The sequence below is a fragment of the Colletotrichum tamarilloi genome (genome assembly GCF_030869305.1).
Source record: "Colletotrichum tamarilloi strain Tom-12 chromosome Unknown Scaffold_11.1, whole genome shotgun sequence".
NCBI lineage: Eukaryota > Fungi > Ascomycota > Sordariomycetes > Glomerellales > Glomerellaceae > Colletotrichum > Colletotrichum tamarilloi.
Genome location: NW_026849394.1, coordinates 191,521 through 214,208, shown reverse-complemented (window position 1 = coordinate 214,208; position 22,688 = coordinate 191,521). Strand labels below are relative to the sequence as shown.

The window sequence follows — 22,688 nt, the reverse complement described above, 5'->3', positions numbered from 1 at the left end:
AGGAAATCCCGAAAAACCAGAAAAGGAAGCAGCTGCACTTAGCTAGACTATGCTTTGGCGTCTCAGGTCAAACTTGCTGCGCCTACTTCGCTACTGCTATCATCGAATAGCAGACGCTTGACGAGTCTTGAAGGATTGCACTTGCAGGTCGCGTGGTGGCCAATAAGGCCCAAGACGCAACGAGTGTCGTCGAGTATTCCGTCCAATGGCGCACGAGGAGAGTAGATGGCCACAGCATGTCAGGACCTGTGACAGCTTGTTGTCAACTTGTCAACTTGGCATGCCTTCAGAGTGGGCCATCACCAATGCAACCTCACTTTATGGCGATTCCCCAAACCGGTAGGATATGGGCCCGATACTTTTCCGGGTCGCTGGAGTCAAAGCTCCACGTGAATGTTTGCCCGTTGCACATTCTGCTTATATAATATAACAAAGGTTAGGTTTTGGCCCCCAACCTTGCGGCAAACAGTCTGGGAGCCCCATGCATTAGTTGGTCGAAGAGTTGTCGCAAGTTCACAGCTGCATCGACTGTAATTGAAGCTGCCTACAGTTCGCGTCATTGCGTGTGGCCGGTGGCAAGTTGGATCTCTCTGCAATGGCTGAAACACCAGCGAGTATGAATGTCTCTTCCTGGGGACACAGAGCTTGCGTATATCCATGACGCCAAACCGTCCGTCGCAAGCCACCCTAGACAGACAGCGTTTTCTACTCGTATTGTCAAAGGATAGGACAGTCGAGTCTTACAGCAGTCGTCTGTGCTATCTTGCTCACAGCTGATAGCTCCTTGGCCTGTCGCGAGTCTAATTTTCGATTTTGCCGAACGGCGGCCCCTTTTCTCCTTTTCCCGATCTTTTTCATTTTCGATACGAAAATAGCTGGTATTGGGCGCGGATTGCCGTGTCGTGGATACTACACCAAGCCGCGCAGATGAAGCCCGGATGACAACACCGACATGCCCGACAGTCGTAGGTCCCAGTCTCCCCCGTTCGCAGTCATTCACCGACGGGCGTAATGGGGCTGAACGCGCACGAGAATTCGGGACTAGGGTCGGTTTGCCACGGAAGCTCGAGGATCATTTGTAGTCGCTCTGGGTCCGCCGACACGTTCATGTGGAGCATGAGGCCACTCTAATGACGGTAATCTCGACTCTCGAGCGGTTGGCGTGGTAGTCATCCGCCTAGACTAGCGTTTACCCAGCACGGGGAGCCCCCGGATCACATCCCAAGGGGGCTCAATTATTGACATCTGTCCGTGACTGTACACTACGGACACAGGCTATGGACACCCGCAAGGTTACCATGCGTTCGAGGTGTTTACTCCCGAGCCTGTTCGGGAGTAAGATCGAGGTTGCAGAAGGCTGCAACAGCGTAACCTGGAGGTTGGATCCAGAAACCAGGGACCAATCATTGCACATCCCAAGTGTTGCAGCCAGCCAGTCAGGCACCTTTGGTAACCGTGCTGGAGCCCGGACGAGCAGGTTTACGGATACTTGCCATCGCCAACCCCCACCGATAGGTACTGGACCCCTTCGTAACCCCAACCCTTCTTCGCTCAAATCCACGGGGATTTGGATCTCTTGATCTTTGGTCACGCTTTTTCTTTGAGCCATTACGAACAGGGTCTGCCCATCCGACCGTCAACCTCGGGCCTGTCTAATCATGGCCGAGTCTCTTGCGGAATTCCAGGCATGACGGATAATCCACGGGCGTCAGGAAGGGGTAACTTTCGGCTAGCCTGGGGAAGAAGGGCACTGTTCAGAAGAGTGAGCTCGTCTCTGCTCTCGTCTTACTGGTTGCAGTGAACTGATAACCCATGAACGTACCTAGCAAAGACCAGAAATTCGACTATCCCAAAATGGGTACGACGTTGTTCATATCCTCCCTCAGCTCTCATTCGATATTTTGCCGCACATCGACTCCCAAGGCAGGCGACTTACGAAAGATGACATCAGATTCTCTTAGGTGGTGCCCCTGGTCTTCTCTTTATCATCCGTACAGATGCGGGCACATTCAGCGCATGAATGATGGATGCTGTTCCCCCTCATGCCACAAAAGCCGCTTCATTCCCTGCTCACGGCTCTCTCGCCCCGTCTTCCACTCCTGGCCTTTCCTTGTAAGCCATGTGCCTCACAGGGCAGGGTGTCGAGTTGTTACTCCAGTCTCTAGAAAGGGGGTTCAGTAGAGAGCAGATTGAGTTATATGGGAAGGCCAGTCGGGGTGTGGAGGAAGAGCGAAGTATTACCTACACTATGACCACAGTAAGTACTACAACGTTGGGTACTTGGCGAAGCTGAGGTTGCAATAGGTACCAACTTTTGGCCCTTGCGAGAGTTTCGGGTAGCGAATTGAACCGCTCACTCCACCCTGAGATTAAAATTTGGGGGCGGAGAGTCTCCGACAAGCACGAGCCAGAACCAAGGATGAACGTCTTCGGTGAACCCGGCAAGGATTTCGGACGAGAGAGCTTGCCTCGGGACCGAAGGTTCAGTTTGTAAGGATGATGTCTCTGGGGATGACGGGACAAGGTATGACAGTCTCGACTCTCCCCATGAGAAGTGGCAATAAGGAGACCGGACGGCGTGTTGAGCATTGACTACCTAAGGTAAGGTAGGTTGAGATTGCCTTCACTGCTGATACAGTACCTACAGTCAGTCGTCACTCCCAGGCCTGCACGCCCAGCAAGGGTAGTGTAACATCCAGTATCCGTACCTCGCGGAATCTACGCAATATGTCAACCGGGAGGAAAGAAGGTAACGTAGCCATACACGGAATATCTACGTACCCAGCCAGGAGTGAGGTGTGTCCATACCTACCTTACCTTACGGACCTTAGGTACTACCTCAAGGTACAGGACAGAGCAAGGTAAGGTACCCACCGTTGTGGTCTTGCACTGCACTTTCTTCACCTCCTCTGTCCGCAGCATCCCCTGCACCCTGCCACGCCTGCCCTCCTCGTCTGTTGGGTGAAGGCTGACAGACGGCGGGGGCGCCCCTCTAAAAGTCCGGGCGGTCCAGTAAGATGCCTTCGCTCTCAACGCTCACAACTTGCCAGGCCAGCCCTTTCTGATCCATCACCAGGTCGTCGACACCAACCGGGTGGCACCCACGTCGTCTTCCCTCGCACTGCATCTGCATTGCATGGCTCCTCAATCCCACGTTGATCTCGGACTGGGCTGCGTTTCTTCCTTCGCAATTCTCGGACTCGGAGGATGACACGCCCTTGACGCAGCATCACTTGGTCCTGTGCCTCATCCTCCCGCGGAAGACCTCGGAGAGGCGCGTGGGCGTCGCGCAGCCATCGACGGGACACCCTCAAAGCCAAAGGAGCAAGCGACGGTATCGTCGTCGTCATCGTCTAGTCGTAGTGATACAGAAAAATTCGAACTTCAACAACCATGACCACCACCACGATAGCCATGACTACCGCACAAGTCTGCGCACTACCTGCGTCAACAGCCGCGGTATGCCGCCGCCGCCTCCTCCGCCGCCGCCCGCCCGCCTGTCTATTCCTTCTTGCCCTGGCGGGCCGTTCCAAGCCCCAAATTCTCAGAAGCAAGAACTCATCTCAGCTCAAACGAGATTTGTGCATATCCTATTCGACCTTATTTTGATGCCTAAAGGCAGGCTTGTCGCGATCAACCCTCCAACCCCGACCTCTTTCCATAATCAGATGGATTCGATAGACGTTAAACCAGACATCGTTAGGGACGCCTACAACCTACCAACGTCTTCCCTACCAGTTAGGACCCGTCCTATTTCCATCGCGGCTGTGTCGGACATGGGGGGAGGGGTGAAGGCGGAGTCAGCTACACCACACACTACACCACAGTGACTATCCATACACACCTCCAGCATTTTCCCATTCTCCAATAAGTACGTACCATGCCTTACCTTCATTTTCGGTACGTATCTGATCCTGTTCCCCTCACCTTGCTTGTTGTTCTTTGCTCACCGTTTTGCAGCCCGCTTGGCCTAGAAGATATCATAACCCTGAGATTTGCGGAGGCTTTCCTACTCATACGAATTCTGGCCTGCCACTCCTGGCCTAGAGTCTAGACGGCTGAATACGGATGCGCCGATCGAGCCAGACAACTCCAAGCAGCTCATCTGCAAAAAAAAAAAACTTCGTTGCCTTGACTGAACCCGGCTTGTCTGGGTCGTCTGCGACGGCGATCGCTGCCCGCTCTCCCTTGTGAGCCCTGGGAGCCCGGGTCCCAGGTTCCTAGTCCCCCAACCAGGTCCGTTGTGACGGGAGGCGGGTCTTCAATTGCCCGCCGGGACCAGTTACACTAGACAGAAGAGGCTTGGGTTGAGTCGACTGGCCCCTCTTGCGTTTCCTTGTCCGATGGCAGCATGCAAGTCGGTCAGCCTGATTCGGCCAACTGCATACTCTTCCAAGTATTCATTGCATGTGTCGCTCAACTCTGGATGGTCTACCGACTAGCGTTTTTGTCTCGGCTTTGGTCCGATGGACGTCAAATCAGCATTTCTCGCGAACAAGAAATGACTGCAAACTTTGCTGTCCTGGTACCGGGCGATGTCGAATGGGTGAGGGAGAATTCGAGAAGAAGGCAATCGCATCCGCGGCCAGTATGGATGTCTAATACCTGCCTTGTCCGCCTGTACGGTGCCGATCCTACGCCAGTCGACCCGTAAACTTGGTAAAGCATCTTTCGACTCCACGGCTTCTCAACGTTGCACGGCAGCCACTTGCTCGCAGCGGCTCTGCTAGCCATCCCGGTTCTAACACTACGACTCACAAATGGAGACGCTTTGGGGCGATCCCCAGTCAACAATGGCATCATATATTGATCCTCAAAGTGCGCCAAAGCGCCCCCCCCCCCCCCTTCCCAAAGTTGGCTGCGCGCCGTCTCGGTCCGGCACCGGCGTGAAGAGGGGACCTCCATCCACCACCAAGAATCCCCATATTTTTCTTGATATCATCCGATGGTCCTCCATGTCGGCGAGCGATAGTAAGCAAGCGAGATGGGATGCTGGGCGCGCCGCGTACCAGTCTACCAGATCACAGATGCCATTCTCTCACACCTCCCCGTCCGAAGTACACGTGGACGATAGATTGCTTCCGCCGGTGGCCTGGAAATCCAGCCCCACGATCCGTGAGTTCCACGGCTGGGAACCGGGGGAGCCCACCGGGTGTTCGAGTCTCCGCCGGGCCCTTGCAAAAGTCGGATAAAGCACGACGGTCTCCTCTCCAACTCCGCTCGACTGATCTTGACATTACTAGGAAGCCCCCGGCTCATAGCTCACTTGGCGCTGGCGCTTATGCATCAGCGTCTCCCCTATGGACGGAGAGCGACTCCGAAAGCTAGGACTTTTCCTCTCCTCCCGTGGCCCTCGCTGGAAACGTCGTCGCGCCCCCCTCCTTCATCCATCCAAACCTTGGTCCATCCGACGTCTAACCCTCCACAATCCGTCGTATCTCCATTTCTGACGAATTGACAAAAGATCCAACGACATCGGATGTAAAGCAACGTAAGGTAATGTACTCATATTTCCTGCTTGGTTGTCCCCATTTTCCCTCACGGAGTACCGCATTCCAAATCCAACTGGCCTACCAGACTATGCCGCATGATCGGGAGGAGCTCCATTGTCATCTCGTAAACCCCTTCCCAGCGAAAATGCTTATTGTTCCCTCCTTTGTATGTTTGGGAGAGAGAAGGGCAGGTCCCTGTTCGTCTTCCCAACCTCGTTTTCACTCTTCTTACTTGGCCTCCGCGGCCGCCTTGACAAGGGACCCAGCGTCACGGCGTCGTTTGGCGGCCGCCAACAACAATTGTTCCTTGGGCCCGCCCCTCTTCGAAGTTCCCATTGTTTTGGATAGTAGCCATTTCTCCCTCCCCGCTCTCGCTCGCTCACTCATAAGATTCAAGGGCCCTAGCTTGGATAGCTTGGTCGTTTCCACGGTCGGTGGTAACAAATGCCCGAAACAGAGAAAGGGGTGGGGTGGGCGTGAGGGAACTTGAGAGACATTGCGGGCTGCCGGTTGCGGGCGACTCACCCAATTTCGAGATTGCCAGGGGTTCAAGCGAAAAAGTGCCGGGGTTGCAGAGGCCTTTTCTTTTTTTCCCTTCTCCCGCTTCACCACTTCCGCCAGGCCCCCCTTCCCCCTGGTAATGTCTTTCACGTGTAGACTAACGACAAGGCGGATATGAGAGCGAGAGAGCGAAAGAGCGAAAGTGAAAAACAAAAAATTGATTTTTCGATATGACGTGCGTTCAAGGATGCTTGTAATTTATCCTTCAAGGCAACAAGATTTGTTTTCTCACGCCTAAAATGTTCGGATGCCATGTCCGCTAGGCAAGTCTGCGCGCACTGCTGTTACTTGTTACTAGTCAAAAATAACCACGAAGGGAAAACAAAAAAAGGGTTTCTCCACGGACGCCGGGTGCCATGTCCGTCTTACAGATGAGTTGTAAGACGAGACGAGATGAGACGATGTTGGTAAGACGGACAATGGTGTTTTCTAATTTTGACGGACTGCATCTACTTTGATTTTCAACGTAAGTTGCTGCATGTCCCTAATTTTGACGCTGATGCACTGAGAGACAACGGGATTGGAACGTGTATGTAGAAAGATGCGTTCTTTTTGACGCTAGTGAAAGGGTATATTTCAAGTTTCTATCGATATCGATATCGAAAAGTTGAGTAGAAGAAGATGTGCCACCTGGACGATTTTGATCGTCTTGTGCCGTTGGTGCTGTTCCTGCCGCTGCTTCCCCCATAGACAAAAGCCTTCCAAAATTGTCGTGAGAACGAAGAAAGATGACGAAGCGAAAACAAACCGAAAGAACACCTCCCCGGTAGGAAAACCCAAATAACCCAAATGAAAGAACCAAGAAACAAAAAAACGAACTCCCAAAAAAGTGTGCCAATGACAAGCTCGTTGGACAACTTCTACCTATGTGACTCCTCCCTCCTTTCCAGCGATATTTTTGTAACCCTCCTCGGCTTCTCTCGTTTCCTGTTTAAGTAAATGCTCGAATGCCCCAAACATGTACAGTTCGAATGGTAAAACGGATCTGGTATTTTCCCCCCTCCATCCGCAAATAGCACGGCCGTAAGGTCCTTGCATGGCTTGCGTATGTGTGTGTGTGTGTGTTGGAAAAAGGGACTTTTGTTGTTATTGTTGCTGGTTTTCTCTCCCCCGTTCGCGTGCTGTTGGTTCCAACGGCCAACAGCATTCACGTGTTTCGGCGCTGCTTGCACTTGTCGTGGAGAAGGTGGCCGTTCCTTGCCGTCGTCCTTGTGAATTCGGCGCCGCAATTAGGGCATGTGGCCTTGGTCGCCTGCCCAGACTTTTCTCTTTGGTGCCTCAGGAGGTTGCTAAAGGTCGAAAATTGTCTTCCGTTGCAGCCGTGTTCCCAGCATTGAGGTTTAGGCCGGCTCTGCACCACTCTGACGTGCCCCCCTTGGTCTGGGGCTCCGGGGCCCATCGATGGCGGCACGCCATACATCAGGCTCGGGTCTTGTCCAACAGGCATCGAGTGTCGGCTTCTGCGTTGGTTCTTGTTAGTTTCGAAGCGTCTTTCCTGGGCCATCCCCATCTCTCTCGTAACATACCCGTATTGTGCTGGCGGTTGGAACTGGTTGGAGTAGTCCATGCCACCCATGCCGTAGGCCTGGGCCATTGGTGGGTATCCGCTCTGGTAGCCATGGTCTGACAGAGGCGGGCTGTAAGAGGGGAGGTATGATGACGATCCCATTGAAGTTGCCGGCTCTGCGAGAAGGGAGATTGGCGCCGGTGCTGTCGTGTACACGGGTACGCCCATTGTTGAAGAGACGTCGGGTAGGCTGAGGGGAGGCGAATGGATGTAGGGGTTGCTACCAGCTCTGTGGACGCGTTGTGATGCCTTTGAGTCTCGACGAGCCATGTCTCTCTGCTTCTTCAATTCCCTCTGCTCTGGTGTCAAAGTCCCCCGTGGCGGGCTTGCTGTTACTGATCTGGAACCGCTGGGTGGTGTGAGGCTGGCGTCTTGGTGATGGTGTCCGAGGGAAGAGAGGTTGTGGCCAAGTAATGATCCGCTTGCTTCGGGGTTGTCGAGACCTTCAAGTTGAGATTGTTAGAGGATCCCAGAAGGGTACAAGAGGGGAGTTGAAATGGACGGTTAATTACCAGGCCAAGTGAATGCTGATCGGCTTCCCATGGTGAACGAAGGGTCAAATGGAATAGCAACAGTGCTGAAGAAGGAGGAAGTGTTAGATGGTCTTTATAGTCTAGTGGCTGGGACAATGTTGGAAGCGCACCTCATGCTTGCTCCAGTTCTCAGTGGCGGAGAGGACTGGTTGGAAGAGTAGTCCTGGGCGGGGTCCACTCTGACTAGAGGGGTCGAATCCGAAGTGTGATGTACCTCGTGTTCGTTCCACTCTGCTGCGTTCAAGATCTCAGGAGGTAGGAGGGGAAAGGGCGAGTATCCTTGTGAGTTGGAGGTTGAGAGAAAGGTTGCGGAGTTGGGCGGGTTGGGACTGATATAGCCGGAGGAATGGAGAGCCTCAGATCTGACCGAGGGGCTGGACTCTAACGGTAGCGTTCTGGGGGAATCGACTAGTTGGATGTTGGCGAATTGAGCAGCTGTAGCTGATACACGGCTCCCTGCTCTAGATCTGGGTGGAAGTGAGTAAGAGTCCTCGCAACCCTGCTCAGAAAAACTGGAAGCCATTGAAAAAGAAGAAGGACGACGATGAAGAAACTCTGGATGGCACATACGGGCGAGGTTGTTGAAGAGTTGATGTCGAGATGTACTTGTGTAAGAGTATACCTTTTGCTGTGTATGTCCAAGCGTTGTTACCAGTTGATGAGTTGTATCAAGCCAGTGACGATGTTTGATACTCGAAGACCCGGATCGACGACTTATAACGAGACCAGGACGATCAGGCAACGATTTTGAGGTCTGGAGAAGGAAGGATTGCTTGCTCGCCAGGTGGAGGCTTTTGGTTCAACGAGATCACAGATGCTAAACTTGGATATCACCAGAAGGTTAAAGATCTCAGCCTCACAGGCCTAGGAGTGGGCACTGGCTTATAAATGGCAAGCGGGCAGTGAAAAGCTGTGGAGATGGTAGCCCAGATCCCGACCTCTGGACGTACCTTTTTCATCGCATGAGAGGAGAGAAGACACAAGAGACGGACATGTTCAAAGAGACAAGCTACACTACATGGAGGTAAGTCCAGACGGCGGGCAGGGGTTCAGGGTAAGAAAGATGGGATTGAGTGACCAGGCCAGGATGGAGAACAGAGTAAGGTACCAGCGCCCATTGTGTGTAAACTGTTATGTTATGGAGGGTGTGGGGGTGTGATCGCAACACACCAGAAGGGTGTGGAGAATAAGGGGGCGTGTATAAGATGGGGAACGAGGGCAGACTTTTGCTTGGGAGCGGAGGGGAGGGGGTGTAAACGGAGGCGAGGGCGGGCGAGAGAGTTCCTAGCGCATGGTGTAAGAGCGAAAGCGCGCGCAGAGCGGAGGCACGCTGCTAGAGGCGTGTGAGCGAGTGAGAGTGACATGCAATACAGAATTAATGAGACCTTGGGGGGAGTGAGAATGAGAGCGAGAGTAAGAGTGAGTGAGGGTTGCGGAGCGTGCTGAGGTATCCGTACACAGTCGAGGGGGATGATGGGCAGACGGGCACAGTTGATGAGTGAAGAAAGACATGGGGCTATGGAGGGGACGGGGAAGGGATCGATAGGCTCCAGCATTTCCGGCAAAAGCATTGGCAGCCGTAACGAAACGCCCTGGTCAACGTCCCTGCTTCAAGCTTGAGACGGGCTGCAGGGCTAAGGCTAGTGCGCACTAAAGCACTGCTAGGTGAAAGAGGTGTGGAAAGTAGAGGATGGATCATGGATGACATCGCTCGAGCCCTGGCTGCCCGTCAGAGACCGGCCCTTGGGTTCTGGGTTTCTGGGTTTCTGGGTTTCTGGGTCAGCTACCTTACACAGTAAGGTAGTACTAGGTATCTGTGCTGGTGCTGGGCCTCGGGGAAGGGCTCAGGGAAGAAGACGACGGCCCACGGATGTTGGTGACGGGGAAGGGGAGCCCTTGACTTGAACCCGTCCCAGCCGGTCTATGATCGGGAAAGAGTGGGTAATGGGACTTCAATTGACCTTATTCCCTATTGAGGCAGCAGTTTCGACGTTAACGGGGAACCAGGGGCCGTAATTGTATGTCTGAGTACCCTGAGTTGAGGGCATTCGATCATCGATTCGACGAGGTGATATTCCAGCAAGCTAGGACTGAGGAACCGCTGCGCGCGCAAGAGAACACCTAGGAAAGATGAAATGATGGGTTAGTAGGATGCCGGGCCTAGCAGCCAGTGTGTGCGTGTGTGTGTGTGTCGAGGAAGCCTGTGTATGGTTGAATGTGAGTGTGCGTGTGTGTGTGTGGCATCCTGTATCCATGCCCTCTTGAGGTTGTCTAAGTTGCAGTAGGTGACTGACCACTGGGCCCCAGGAAATGGCAGTGTTGGGCCGGGAGCCAGTACGTCGGGACGGCGGTTTTGCGTAGCAAACCTAGCCCGGCACTGGACAGGCAGAGCAAGAACTTGATGTTGGTCCGATGGGCTGTGACGCTACAGGATATGTATGAAGCGATTACTTCTCATTTTTTTTTATGTGCTCAATTCGTCTGTTTTCTTGGCAGCATCGACAGCAAACCAGATAGCGGGTAAGCAGCGGTATCGAATTCCCAAGTCCAATTGGAAGACTGAGGTACTTCGATAGAAGGAAACCGTTTGAAGAAAAAGCCGGACACTAGATGCTCTCAACGGGCGGGTTGGGTAGTGCCCACAACGATGGGCGACTCAAATTGGGAACGAAGGAAGCGGAAGCGGAAGCCAATCCATACCGCTGCATTGCAGAATAACAAGATGCCCGGATAGGTTAGGTGAAGACGAGAGATTGACACGGGAGGACGGTTTAGAACGGGCCAGGTGTTGACCGTCTCCGCCGAAGTGCAGGCGGCGTTCAGCAGAGAGATTGTGCGAACAGGACGTATTCGCGAAACGGAGGACAGATAGGAGAGGGGACCCAGGGGAGAACGTAAGAGTCCAGGTGCGACAAATGGCGAGGGAATGACAAGTCCCTTGGATTCCCCCAAGAGTTTGAAAATAAAGGATCGGGATCCTTGTCGCTGCTTTGTCCGCATGTGGCCCAGTCTTGGATATGGTGGAGAGAATGTGAGCAGGTTGGGTGAGACGATAATTGGAGAAGAAGGGGAGCAAGAAAAGAAAAAAGGCCTTGGAGATTGGAGCTGTCGTTCGTCGTTCAGGACGGGAGTGGGGATGCACGGTGCGTGGTCGGGAAAGCGCCAGGCAGGGTACGTACTGTCTGGGTCATGGAAATCTAATCTTATTCGGGTCTAGAAGAGCGCCTCATGGGGAACCGGGGCAGAAAGAGTAGATACGTATCCAGAGATTCTGTAAGGCAGGTAGCTACCTAGATATCCGTACCTACCTGGATGTTCCTACGGACGGTACGGCACAGTAAGGCGAGGCAAGGTAAGGCAGGTGCCGCCTTGGGAACGAGCAAGGAAAATCACGATTGCTGTTTCCTTCAGCATCTTCTTCAAGGCGTTTCCCTCAGGGTACCTCACGGATACGGGCTCCGTTCTTGCATACTTATTGCGTCTAAAGTAATGGGAGTCCAGTCTACCTTACCCTGCCTGCCATTCCTTCCATTTATGCCGACGGGAGATATGGCGGTGACTCGACGTTATCCCGTGTCCACAATCTCTACCTTACTTCTCGTTCCATCCGTACGGAGTGTCCGTATGTCACCGAGATAACCAATCCCGGGCGAGCGTAAAACACGACAAACGAAGGCAATACCCTACGGATGTACGTCAGGTATGGGGTCGTCGACAGACCCCGCCGCGCATCGGCTTTGTGTCGTCTCTCATTGCTCCGAGTCCGTATCCGGGGCAAGACATGGAAGTGGGTGTGCGGACGAGGATGAGCACTAGAATTCCGTACATCTGACCTTACCTTACCTCATTACGCACATTGGGGCAATGTACATTCGGATGACGGATTACCAATACCTTAGTTTAGGACAACAACCACCCCGACCGGCACCGCAGCGGCAAATGGGACCTGCAATGGCTCGATTTAGAAGGTTAGACGAGCGTGTGAGATGTCTGCGCCAGGGTAGCCGCAGTGGGTGCGCTACGTGCGCTAGGCGTTTTGCTGTCCAATGTCAAAGTCCCAACTTCCATACCTCTAAGACGTGGGTGGGTGTCTTGGGTGTGTCAATAATTGGCTTTGGCTTTGTTTTTCGTCTGCTTGCTCCCAGGTCTTTTCTATTTCCCGGCCTCCTTCTAATCATTTGTTCGTCTTTCCAAATTTGGGTCAACTTTCTTTTCTCCTTGAGGGTTTTCTTTCCGGAGCAGCGAGACGTCGGACGACCAAGCTTCCTCGGCCATGACAGAAGTTGGGTCGTTTAAAGGCGACGGATGCCTACCTCCCCATGTTGTTAACCTAAAAGGTAGAGTAACAAATGGAAGGCATGGATCTGGGAAGCTCTCCCGCGCGGGACAGCCAAATAGCGTCCGTAAGGCGTCAGCATGGGAAAAACAACCTAAGCCAATGGCCTTTTCCCACACTGACCTGTACGCCACATTGTAAATACCCGTAAGATGCTGGACATGCCTATCCTTGACTTTTCTAAGGTGATGAGGTGAGGAACTCGGGCGTCTCGGCTTATTTGACCAATCTCGTGTCTGAGTCTGACCCGTCATCACCTACTAGGTACGGATATACCATCTATCCGTAGTCTGCCTCCCACGGGTGCAACTTGCCCCAAATTTCTTTCAGAGACATCCAGTCAGACGATCAACGAGTTTCCTTTTTGCTTTTCTAAGTCTTACAGGCAGGTTCTGCTCCCGTGTTCGTTACTGTTGTTGTTATCGTGGCCGAGTTGGGCTGAATTATTCGAGACCACCTATCAAGCAATTCAGCTTGACGCAACTGACAAAAGTTCGTACCGTTCTGACAAAGTTTTCTGCAATGACCCCGTTGATGTTTCTACGGATACCTAACCATCATCTTACCCTGTGGACACCTTTCATCATTGTTCACCCCGTAGGGATACATCGTTTCGTTCATGGATGTCGGGTGAAGGTCAACCCCAGCTCGCTGCCATGCCAAGCAGTGAACCGTGCTTGCTCGATGTGATTAAAGTCAGCTTCTGATCGACAGACCGTGCTGCTTGGGGTCAACCCTGAAGTGGATCTGTGAGTACTTAGTGACTTTGCCTACCTACCTTACCTTAGTGTACTAACGCAGTACGTTGTGCGGTTCCTCATCGGGCTTACCTAATGCAGCCGACCTCGGTATACTTCGGAGACGTACTCCGTAGAACACACCTTGTTGGCCTGAGGTGAGCAGTGACAACCTCCGACTCGCGAGGCCCAGTGGAAGTTGGACAAGGTGGAAATTGCCTGCCGGCGCCGCTCCGCTGGTCATCACTTGGTGTTCACCTCAGGACCGGGATGTTGCGCACAGATTACACTTACGGACGCAAACCCACCTCTCAAGCGATGCAGCTGTGTTTGGCAAAGCTCCTTCACTCACTTCATCGCAGGCACTGACAGTCTTCAACCCCCATCTCCCTTCTAATTTCTCTCCCGCCGGCAGAACACACCCTTGGTGGCTACTGCCAGACGCCGGCTGGCTTTGACCTCGTCCGGTCCCGAGATCTTGGTGCGGATGGGCGAGGCCAGGCCAGACCAGGTATCTTAGGCAGTCGTTAAAATCCAGAGCAGCAAGGGCAGGCCCGGTAACGTCAACGGCTTACCTTACCTTACCTTACCGTGCACCCCTCCCCCATCAACGTTGGCATGGACGGATAAGGTACGAAGTACTCCGTACTTACCTCCAGTCGTCCTTACCACTCACCCACTCTTGCTACTGATGGAAGTGTCTATACGAAAACAGATACAGCTGCATCTTTCCCACTGGGCTTCATACGGATATTCGCACAGAGAAAGCACGACCGGCCATCCAAGCCATGCCATGCCATCCAAACACTTCACTCAGCCATCGGCAACCTGAGCAAGGGAAGAAAGTCCTAGGTAGACATTGGCAAACGGTTTTCCAAGGTGTGCCTTCACCGCAATACCAGTACCCGTACGGATACAGATGTCTCCGCTGCACTGCCATCGCGACGACAAGGCTCTGTCCCCATCACATCGCCACTATTCTCGCATGTTTGCATCGCCGTTAGGCAGACTCTTCTACCAGTCCTTGGCTGCGCTTCATCCTTCTGCACCTCGTCAAGCCTGTCAGTCCAGCTCGGCTGTCCACGCAGTAGTAGACCATCTCGCCTTCTCGGCCTCAGCGTCCTCGGTCGCTTGCTGTCCGAATCATGGGGCGTCCCTTGAGTCTTGACCACATCTAGCTCGTTACTCTATTCAATCAGCGTCCTTCTCCCGAACCGTGACCTCGGTCACTTCCCGACGCACTAGAAGACCACACATGACGCCGTCGCCCGCACCTTGACGCCCTTTAGGGCTGGGGTGAGGAGACACTGAGCCTCAGGCCTAAGGTACTGGATCGTTGCCGCGCTACCTGCTCCTGGCATATCCAGCACAGTTTCGAAGCTCACTAAACTAAATCACGGATAGGGCTCGCGCGGGAACTCGGGGCGTGGCTTGGTCTCTCAGTTTTACAGCGCCCTCATCGTTCTCTCTCGCGGGCGTTCATCAGATGCGCCGTCGCTCTCCACAAGCTTCTACCGCTCAACAGCCAACAAAAGTCCCCCCTCGAAGGTACGCCATGTCATCATCTCCAACGTGTGGGGGAAGAAAGAGCCTTCAAGTAACAATTGGCTTCGGCCCAGTCTCGTTGAGTGACAGGACGATGCACATCATTGCCAGTCAAGGGTGTTGCTGGCCGTCAGCAGACAGCACATCTACAGCGGTACAACTCAACCGCCGTAACAAAGGAACCTCGCATTGCACGGCTACCTCTCCGATTCGGCTCTACCGGTAGAGTTCTAAAAGCACCAATTCAGTCCCACCACCAACATGATTGTAGCTACCATAGTCGCGTACATACCTACTACGAGCTGCTGCCCGCCCCTCTGGAACATCACACCCACGAGTCTGGACGCCACCTCACTTGAGCAAACGTTGACTGTCACCATTGGTGGCGTTCCACTTGTGGCAAGCCCACGCTGCTCATCGCTGTTTCAAGTCACTTCAGTGGCCATCCGTGGCCTTGCACCAACGCCTCCATGTTGCGGCTGGTTTCCGTGGTGGTCGAACTGCATCTGACGCCCGGCAGCATCTCAGGCCGTGAGTCGGCGTCCTGAAGGTGCTGCATATTCTAAATTAGACGGAGAAACCTAGGGCCAGCTGGTCCAAGGTGCATTTTGTTGCTGCCTTGAGACGCAAAACGCGATCGTCGCTCTTAGGCCGCTTCAAGCTGGACCCCCAGAGCTACAGCTTCGGACGAGGTGCAGCCCCATTGAGGCCCGGGCTTGTGGACTGCACCAACGCCAGTCGCCCTAATCACATCAGCAACGGGCTCAGGCCGTGAGATGAGCCACACATTTCAAGCGGAGGTCTTCCGACTGACACATTAGACGGCCACTGAGGGCTTGAGTAATACAGCAAGCGCCCCATAATCCGCCGTCCGTCATCGACACTACCGGGAAAGTCCCTGCCACTACGATATTAATCCCACAAGGCTTAAACTTTGGGTTGGGTCGGGTTGGCACCGATGACCATGTTGTTTTCACCAACTCTAGCTTCTTTCTTGGCCATACAGTACCTATCATATCCGAAGCATCTTTACGGATACTGGGATTATGATTTCCCGACTTTTGGGTCATAAACGCTTTCAGACATTCCGGCACATATTACACTTTGCCTAGCGAAAACATCCGATGGCGTTGATGGCCAGCGTTTATTCGAGCCAATTATCTCTGGCTCACCTGTTCACGCCATGTAGCCTGGTCCATGGCGCGCATGTACGTTCAAAGCAATGGACAGCATTCAAGCCACGAGATCGATCCTCAGGTGGCCCGTTAATTTGCCGCAAAAAAACAACAAAAAAACGCACCTGGACACCATGTGATGACCGCAGAAGTTGAGAAAAAAATCGAACCGAGAGAGAAGAGAGAGTGCCTCAGCGTGAAGCCGTGGGGTTCTGATACCAGTCAGATGTTATCATCGGCGATGAGCTGCGAATTCATTGGCTTGGGTCCGATGACATTCACCCCTTCAAAATCGAGCCTCTGCCAGATGCAAACGCAACAAGCACTTTTTTTTAAGGAAACGTCTCTTTACTCGTGCGACCCATGTGTGTGAGAGGGGAATAGGTCCAAATACGACGCTTTGAGTTCTTACCACTTTCACGGTCATCGCGGATCGTTGCGCTTTCGTCAATAGGCTGCGTCCTAAAGCATCCTTGATTATGTGAGACGTACGCATACGCATGGAAGACGCAAGAAGCGGGAAAGATCGAAGATTACGGTCGAAAACTCGTTGGCCAGATTTACGAATTGCCAGACTAGGAAAGACTGCGAAACTTTGGACAAATCTCAAGGTTTGACACAAGAACGGGTCGATGAAGACAAGCTGCAGTGTCACGCTTCAATTCGGCCCCGGATCCATTGCATTTTTGCCCACGCCCCAAGTTGTCATCAGCGTGGACTCGTAGAAGGCTGGGGAGCACCTGCCACCTTCGATGGGAGACATCATCAACTTAATCGTTGTGGTGAGCGTTGTGAACCTCGGCCTCACCGCTGCTCCCAAAGCCTGAGTTCTGGCCGTTGACGATTGAATCCTGGTTTTCATCATCACCTTGCTATCCGAACGTCAACTCCAAATCCTACGGAGCCACATTGAGCTAGGTTGTAATGACCACTCCGTACCCGACCCGGACTGGCTGCGTCCGTACGGATAACCCGAATCACCGCAAATACACAGCAGAAGCTTGCTTCCCAAAGGAGTGAAGATGCGAGTGCTGTTGACACCCTGAACGGACCCTTGAAGTGTGTACGGAGTAGAGGAACAACTGCCACGTTGACGACTACCCATCGAAATGGAGACCGGACGGCCAGGGTTGCCAGGCACTCTGAACTCTGAACAGCCCACTGCTCATGCGGCATGCCACGGCCTCGGACGAGTGAGCTCCAAAGTCTCGGGACTCGCCCCCAAGCTCCGACAGTATGGATGGGCAGCGTGATGGGGCCCCTTGGGACCCCTTGAAAGCAATGAACACAATGCACCGGCCAAGCATTTGATTTATCGTAAACGACTCAATAAGGAAAAGGCCGAGGTTGCGAAGTCGTAAAACCAAACGTTGTCGAAAGCACTCGGCACACGAGGTTAGGTTGTACCGTTGCACCAACGACGCTGCCACCCACGGACATTCATCAAATGAAAACCTCCATAGGAAGACGTCCTGCTTACCATTGTGTTTCATATTACGGGCCCTAGAAATTTCACCATAGACATTTCAGAAGTGTCTTGCATCTTCCCATCTCGCCCTTTACAGCTCAAGCGGCTGTAGCCCACCGGGCTAGGGGTGTTCCGTGGACTCCTCATATTCCCCGTCGTTCTGCAGCACGCTGCACACGGCATACAACACTGCCCTGTGAACAAGAAACCCGCATGCGTGCAGTGGGCACCGCAGAATCCCACTTTGCTTGAGGTTCTCTCCGCTCTCCCACATATAACTGCGGTCTTGAGCTGCAAAGAGATGGAAATGGCGTCTGTCTGCTACGTTAAAATTGTTAGCGTCACCGACTCTTCAGTGTTTTGCATTTCCCATACTCCGCGTGGGATCATATCATTCTTTTCTCCTGATGATTTGCCAGAAACACCGTGCTTCACCAAGGGGCCCGAATCTATGATGCTACCAGGTCTACCAAATCCCGGCCAAGGGACACAGTTTGCTGAAAGGAAATCTCACTGTTAGTCTGATCGACTTTGCGGAATCCTTGGCCGATGGGGGAGGACTGTGCCTCTTACCCCGGATTCACCCCGACCTAGTCAAAGTCGCCGAGAGGCTGTCGAAGTCTCCGACTTCGCAAAGGCTCGAACAAGCTCTGATGTCCTGAAGGCTCACATTGAACCTAAGAAGCGGGCGTTGACTTGAAGAGCCAAGAGACAGGTTTTAGGCCACGCATCATCAACAATGCCTAGCTCTTCTAACCCTCGCCTGACCTCCGGAAGTTTCGCGGCGGCACAGACAGCATAGACCAGGTTGCGGGCGCTCGTCGTTGTATGTCAGCAGATTATAAATGCGATAGTTGGGAGCGCCGTGCCTCAGACCATGGCGTCTCTAGGTCGAACGCCGCCAAAATCGTCGCGGCTTCACAGACCTCACAGACTGGCGGGGAACAGCCAGGTCTGCTTGGGTACGCAGAGTACCCGATGTTCTCTGGCCCTGTAGGGCAGAGCGATTTAGGGCTGCCTGTACGAGACGCATAGGTCACACCACACGGCGGAATGCATACTCATGTTGGGAAAAGGGTTGAACTGCCTCTTCTGGTTTGCTCTCCGTGTTCACGAGCGTAGCCAGAAAAGCCGCGTATACTGCCTGCCGATTCGTCGACAAGATATGCAGAGGGGCGGCACGGCTCTGCTCTAGATACGTCGACGTCATCCATGAATGAATCCCCTCAAATTCTACGCTGTCACCGTCACGAATAATCGCTCTTTCACCCAAACCACTTCCCTACGACAAATGTTTTGGTAGAGGGAAATCCGCAATGAGACCAATTTCGAGTACCGCGCCTACGACGTCATGGTCTGTTCGCGGGCCAGCTGGTGCCGTGGCTAGCCAGACGGATGGGACCTTTGTACGTGGACGTACTGATACGCCCTCAACGCGTATTTTACGTTTACACCTTTGGCCGACGGAACCCTTCTCCGTACACTCGTACATACCGGCCATTAGACACACTCAGAATCCTTCCGCTGCCGGCCCCAAGTGTTCCTCCCAGCCCTACGAGGGACCGACCGCTCTCCATCTGCGTCTTGGTTTGCTCCAAGGTCTGACATGCAGCGTCAGGTTCCAAAACAGCACACGCTCGCCCGTACACTCTCAAACGGAAAGCCTGCGTCTTGCAGCACACCCCTTGTCAAAAGATGAGCTGAAGCACTGGATTCAAGTTGACATATGGCCGTCATCTGCACGCTCGACGTGGCCCAGCACTGTTACATCCAGTTGCCCTGTGGACTTGAGATGCTGCGGCTGTGCCGCAAACGAGTAGACAGACACACCACAGTATCCACGATCGTTGGCCAGACCCTGGCTCCTTCTCTATTATGGGGACTTTAACGTATTGCTATTGTACGGATATTCAAGTCCACTCTGCTTACGACTTGTTTGGCACTTTGGTATGGCGGGACCTGATATATCAACCCGAACCTGCCAATCGCCTTCACCCAAACCCCCGCAAAAGTGCGAAGAAAACATCGTTACAATCTGGCCTGGCCTGCGTGGCTTCTGGTCGTGAAATGTAACGGTGCGATCCATCCCGAACGCCTTTAATCAGGTTCATGCGAGCATGGATGATTTGGCTCATCGGGAGGATTCAACGTCTCGCACCAAGCGCCCTACGAGAGGCATGACCAAGAGGTGCCAGAGACACGCCCCCCTCCTGATGTCGAGAGATCGATCAACTTGGCGGCGCACCACCCGCTTGCAATGGCGCACTTAGCACATATTCTTGTTGCGCCGTCTTCGATGCACAAAATGTGTCTGGCCAACTGTGGTGGCGGCATCTGGCCACTCATAGTCGATGCCGTCCGCCAGCGACTCGACGCAGTGCCCATGTGTGGGAACAAAGTTAGACTGGAATTGCAGTGTCAACCTTGGACAATATCGATCCACGGCATCGGTGTTCTATCATTATCTCCTGACGAATCACGGTGGTGGTCAAGTCAGACGAATGTGTCTATCGCCATAATCAACGAAAATAAGTTCGGCAAGAGCGTTACGAGCGTCAGCAATGAGCTGTCGTAGACAACAGGTCAGCGTCTTCAGACACCACGGGGCAATTTGGGCCAACGCAGCACTGCCATGCATCTTCTTGCGTTCGCGGTCGGACTTTCCAGATTAACCCCGTCGTTATGGCCGACTCGGCTCATGTACCGATGTGATTCGGAGCATTTGGTCTCGCTTCAGGTCCTCCGGACCTCGTGGACGGTTTCCCATACGGCTGTCCGGGGAATTGGTAAGGGGGGCGCACGGCTCATAGGGCTAGAGGACTGATGCATTGTGGCTGAAGGTGGTGGACGACCTGGCATGTCTCAACTTGGAAGCGGCGACGTCTGAGGGACTAGCGGCGAAAAGATCCGACCTTGAAGCTTTGCATTCGCAGTATGCGTACAATGCAGAAGCGTCTTGTTGTCGTCGTCACGGGGAGGTAAGCTGGACGGCCCCCGCCTCTGGCGGCAGTCACGATTTGGAAGCATGATGTGTATCAAAGGACACAACATGGAAGAATGTGCGCCAGCCTTCTATGTGGACCACGTCTCATCAGCTCGTCTCACGAAGGGGAATAAGTCAGCCTTGTGGTTCCTGGATATCCCTTCTCACCTCAGCCCGACTCCGAGCTGGCCAACCTCGACTGTATGATCGCACTCTGGGCCCCCGAGCGTGGCTTGAGCGGTATGCACGCGATCCTCCCAAAACTGTGGCTGGGGGTCCTGGTGGTAACGAGGCGGTGACCTGCGCAGGGAGGTTGATCCTATGGCCCTCACGGACCAACCACCGCACATCGTCCAGGCGTTGAGGGGAATGACAGATTCTAGGCTCCAGAATTACCTTGTTGCTATTTTCGACGGCGGACAGCATCTCGATGGCTCGATTGTGATTTCACGGGGAGCGGGTGTGCTCCATTAGTGCCCGGGCCAGACGCTAGTTCGACGAACGAGTGCGAGTCTTCTCGGGGAAAGAGAGAGGGTGTAGACAGGAAATGGGGGGAAACAGACCAAGATGGAAGGATTCGTCGAGCTATGGGTGGCGCAAGGTACAGCGAAGCCAGCGCACAATGCCGCCATTCCGGTCGACGAGGAGGATTCATCGATCAATGTTAAATGCCCCCACGACAGCTCATGCCAGACGGACCTAGATCCGGCTTTGCAGTCTAGATGCTCACTCGTAAGAGGTTATCCTGGGGACGGGGATGGAAAAACGACGAGCCAAGCACAGTAAGTCCGCTTTGCAAACAATTTACACACGGCGAAGAAGCAGGCAAGCGAGGGAGCCGTTGGCAAGGGGTGGCCTTGCTCTGGGCCCATGTAGCTATCAAAGTCTCGACTGAAGCTCGTCCCGGTTTGGAAATGATCTCTTGACGAGTCTCGTCTCGTCTCTACTTGTGATGTTCTACGCAATGCCATTTTGAGCTACATCGTAAGCAGGACCTCTTTCATTACAATTTTAGAGATATCACAGTCTCGTTTGATATTTGAAATACTACATCCAAAGAGGGAAGTCCTGGAACCAGGATGCACATCCTCAACTACCTTGTCCGCTTCAAGAAGACTTGATAGTCCCATTCTCTCGGTGTTACTTTACCTTTGCGGAGTCCCCAAAGTAGGGCGACAGGATGTCAAGGGCTATACGGTGAGATCTCTGCCTTCCTAGTCTTCAGAGTCTACGACTGTTCAGGGCAGCCCTACAAGGAGACCATGTATTTGCCCCCCCCCCCCCCCCGACGTGGGAGGTCATCCTTCTGTGCCTTTTCCCTCTGTTCAATATTTGGGCTACCGGCTTGGCAACAGGTAAATCGTAACCTTCCCCTTGTTGAGCATGTAAACGAGATGACTTCTCCCAGCTATGTATGCGGGTACTGCCTTGCCGCTGGACGACTTTGACCAGTTGGATTAGGCTCCTGTCCTTTCGTCCTTCCGTCTACTGAAGCCGTAGAGGCTTGTCTACCTGTAGATTGATCTACTTGTTCGCAAGGAGATGATGGTCAGGGGATATGACAAGAGAGAGACAGAGGGCGACATAGACAAGAACAGCAAGAGAGACCTTCATTCCTCGCCCCCCCCCCCCAACATCACCTTCTCTTCGAGTACACTTTAATACCACATCCTCATCCCACTTTGGTCTCCCACCGCCATGGCATCAGCGGGAAAGAAAAAGGGCAAGGATCACGATCCTCCCGCTTGACTCCTTTCCCTCGTTCTTGGTTTTGGGTTTTTTCACCCTCTCTCTTCCTCTCCCACCCTTTTCTGTGTCCGTACAGGCATTCCACTCGCAGACACTCATCTCGACCTGCTTCTTCCCTTGCGCCTTCCTTCTTCCTGCCGCAGTGCGCAAGCCCCCATGTCCATCACCACCATCGTGAAGCGCCATCACCGCCACGGCCACCCCCACCTTTCTTTTTGCCTGTTTCCTTTCCCCATCTATCTGCAGGTTCAGGACTGGTTAAGCTTGATGGAGGTCGAGAGTGTTGTATCATTACCTATGGGAGGCTGTAGAACTCCATTTTCTCACAGGAACTCCGCCAGAACTGACAATATATATACGTGTATACAAACTTCGTAACTCAAAGCCACGGAGGCCAAAGGGGCTGAGGATGTAGAAGGTAATGTGTGTATCTTCCCGAGTCTCGGAGCTATGGAGACAAGGCGGAGAGAAAGAGAGAGAGAGAGAGAGATGGCGCAGAATACTTCCAGAACAGAAGAGATCTGCCTCAGTCTCTTCTTCCT

General features: G+C 53.4%; 5 protein-coding genes across 5 annotated transcripts; 2 read left to right on the top strand and 3 right to left on the bottom strand.

Annotated features, from left to right (window-relative positions):
* Positions 1 to 3,825: 3,825 nt before the first annotated feature.
* Positions 3,826 to 4,654, top strand: CTAM01_04577 (uncharacterized protein; the record flags this gene model as incomplete). Its single annotated transcript, XM_060520607.1, has 2 exons — positions 3,826 to 3,900; positions 4,292 to 4,654. Coding segments are annotated over 2 exons (438 nt in total), but the record flags the coding sequence as incomplete, so codon positions are not given.
* A 2,546-nt stretch (positions 4,655 to 7,200) lies between these two features.
* Positions 7,201 to 8,676, bottom strand: CTAM01_04576 (uncharacterized protein; the record flags this gene model as incomplete). Its single annotated transcript, XM_060520606.1, has 4 exons — positions 7,201 to 7,513; positions 7,580 to 8,063; positions 8,133 to 8,197; positions 8,264 to 8,676. The coding sequence occupies 4 exons, from the start codon at positions 8,674 to 8,676 to the stop codon at positions 7,201 to 7,203; spliced, it is 1,275 nt and encodes a 424-aa protein (XP_060384560.1).
* A 613-nt stretch (positions 8,677 to 9,289) lies between these two features.
* Positions 9,290 to 9,517, bottom strand: CTAM01_04575 (uncharacterized protein; the record flags this gene model as incomplete). The annotated part of the gene is made up of 1 exon (XM_060520605.1): positions 9,290 to 9,517. One exon carries the CDS (start codon positions 9,515 to 9,517, stop codon positions 9,290 to 9,292), a length of 228 nt encoding a protein of 75 aa, XP_060384559.1.
* A 1,292-nt stretch (positions 9,518 to 10,809) lies between these two features.
* On the bottom strand, positions 10,810 to 11,151 carry CTAM01_04574 (uncharacterized protein; the record flags this gene model as incomplete). Its single annotated transcript, XM_060520604.1, has 1 exon — positions 10,810 to 11,151. A coding segment is annotated over one exon (342 nt), but the record flags the coding sequence as incomplete, so codon positions are not given.
* Positions 11,152 to 16,478: 5,327 nt separating this feature from the next.
* CTAM01_04573 (uncharacterized protein) lies at positions 16,479 to 16,787 on the top strand (the record flags this gene model as incomplete). Its single annotated transcript, XM_060520603.1, has 1 exon — positions 16,479 to 16,787. A coding segment is annotated over one exon (309 nt), but the record flags the coding sequence as incomplete, so codon positions are not given.
* Between the last annotated feature and the right edge of the window lie 5,901 nt (positions 16,788 to 22,688).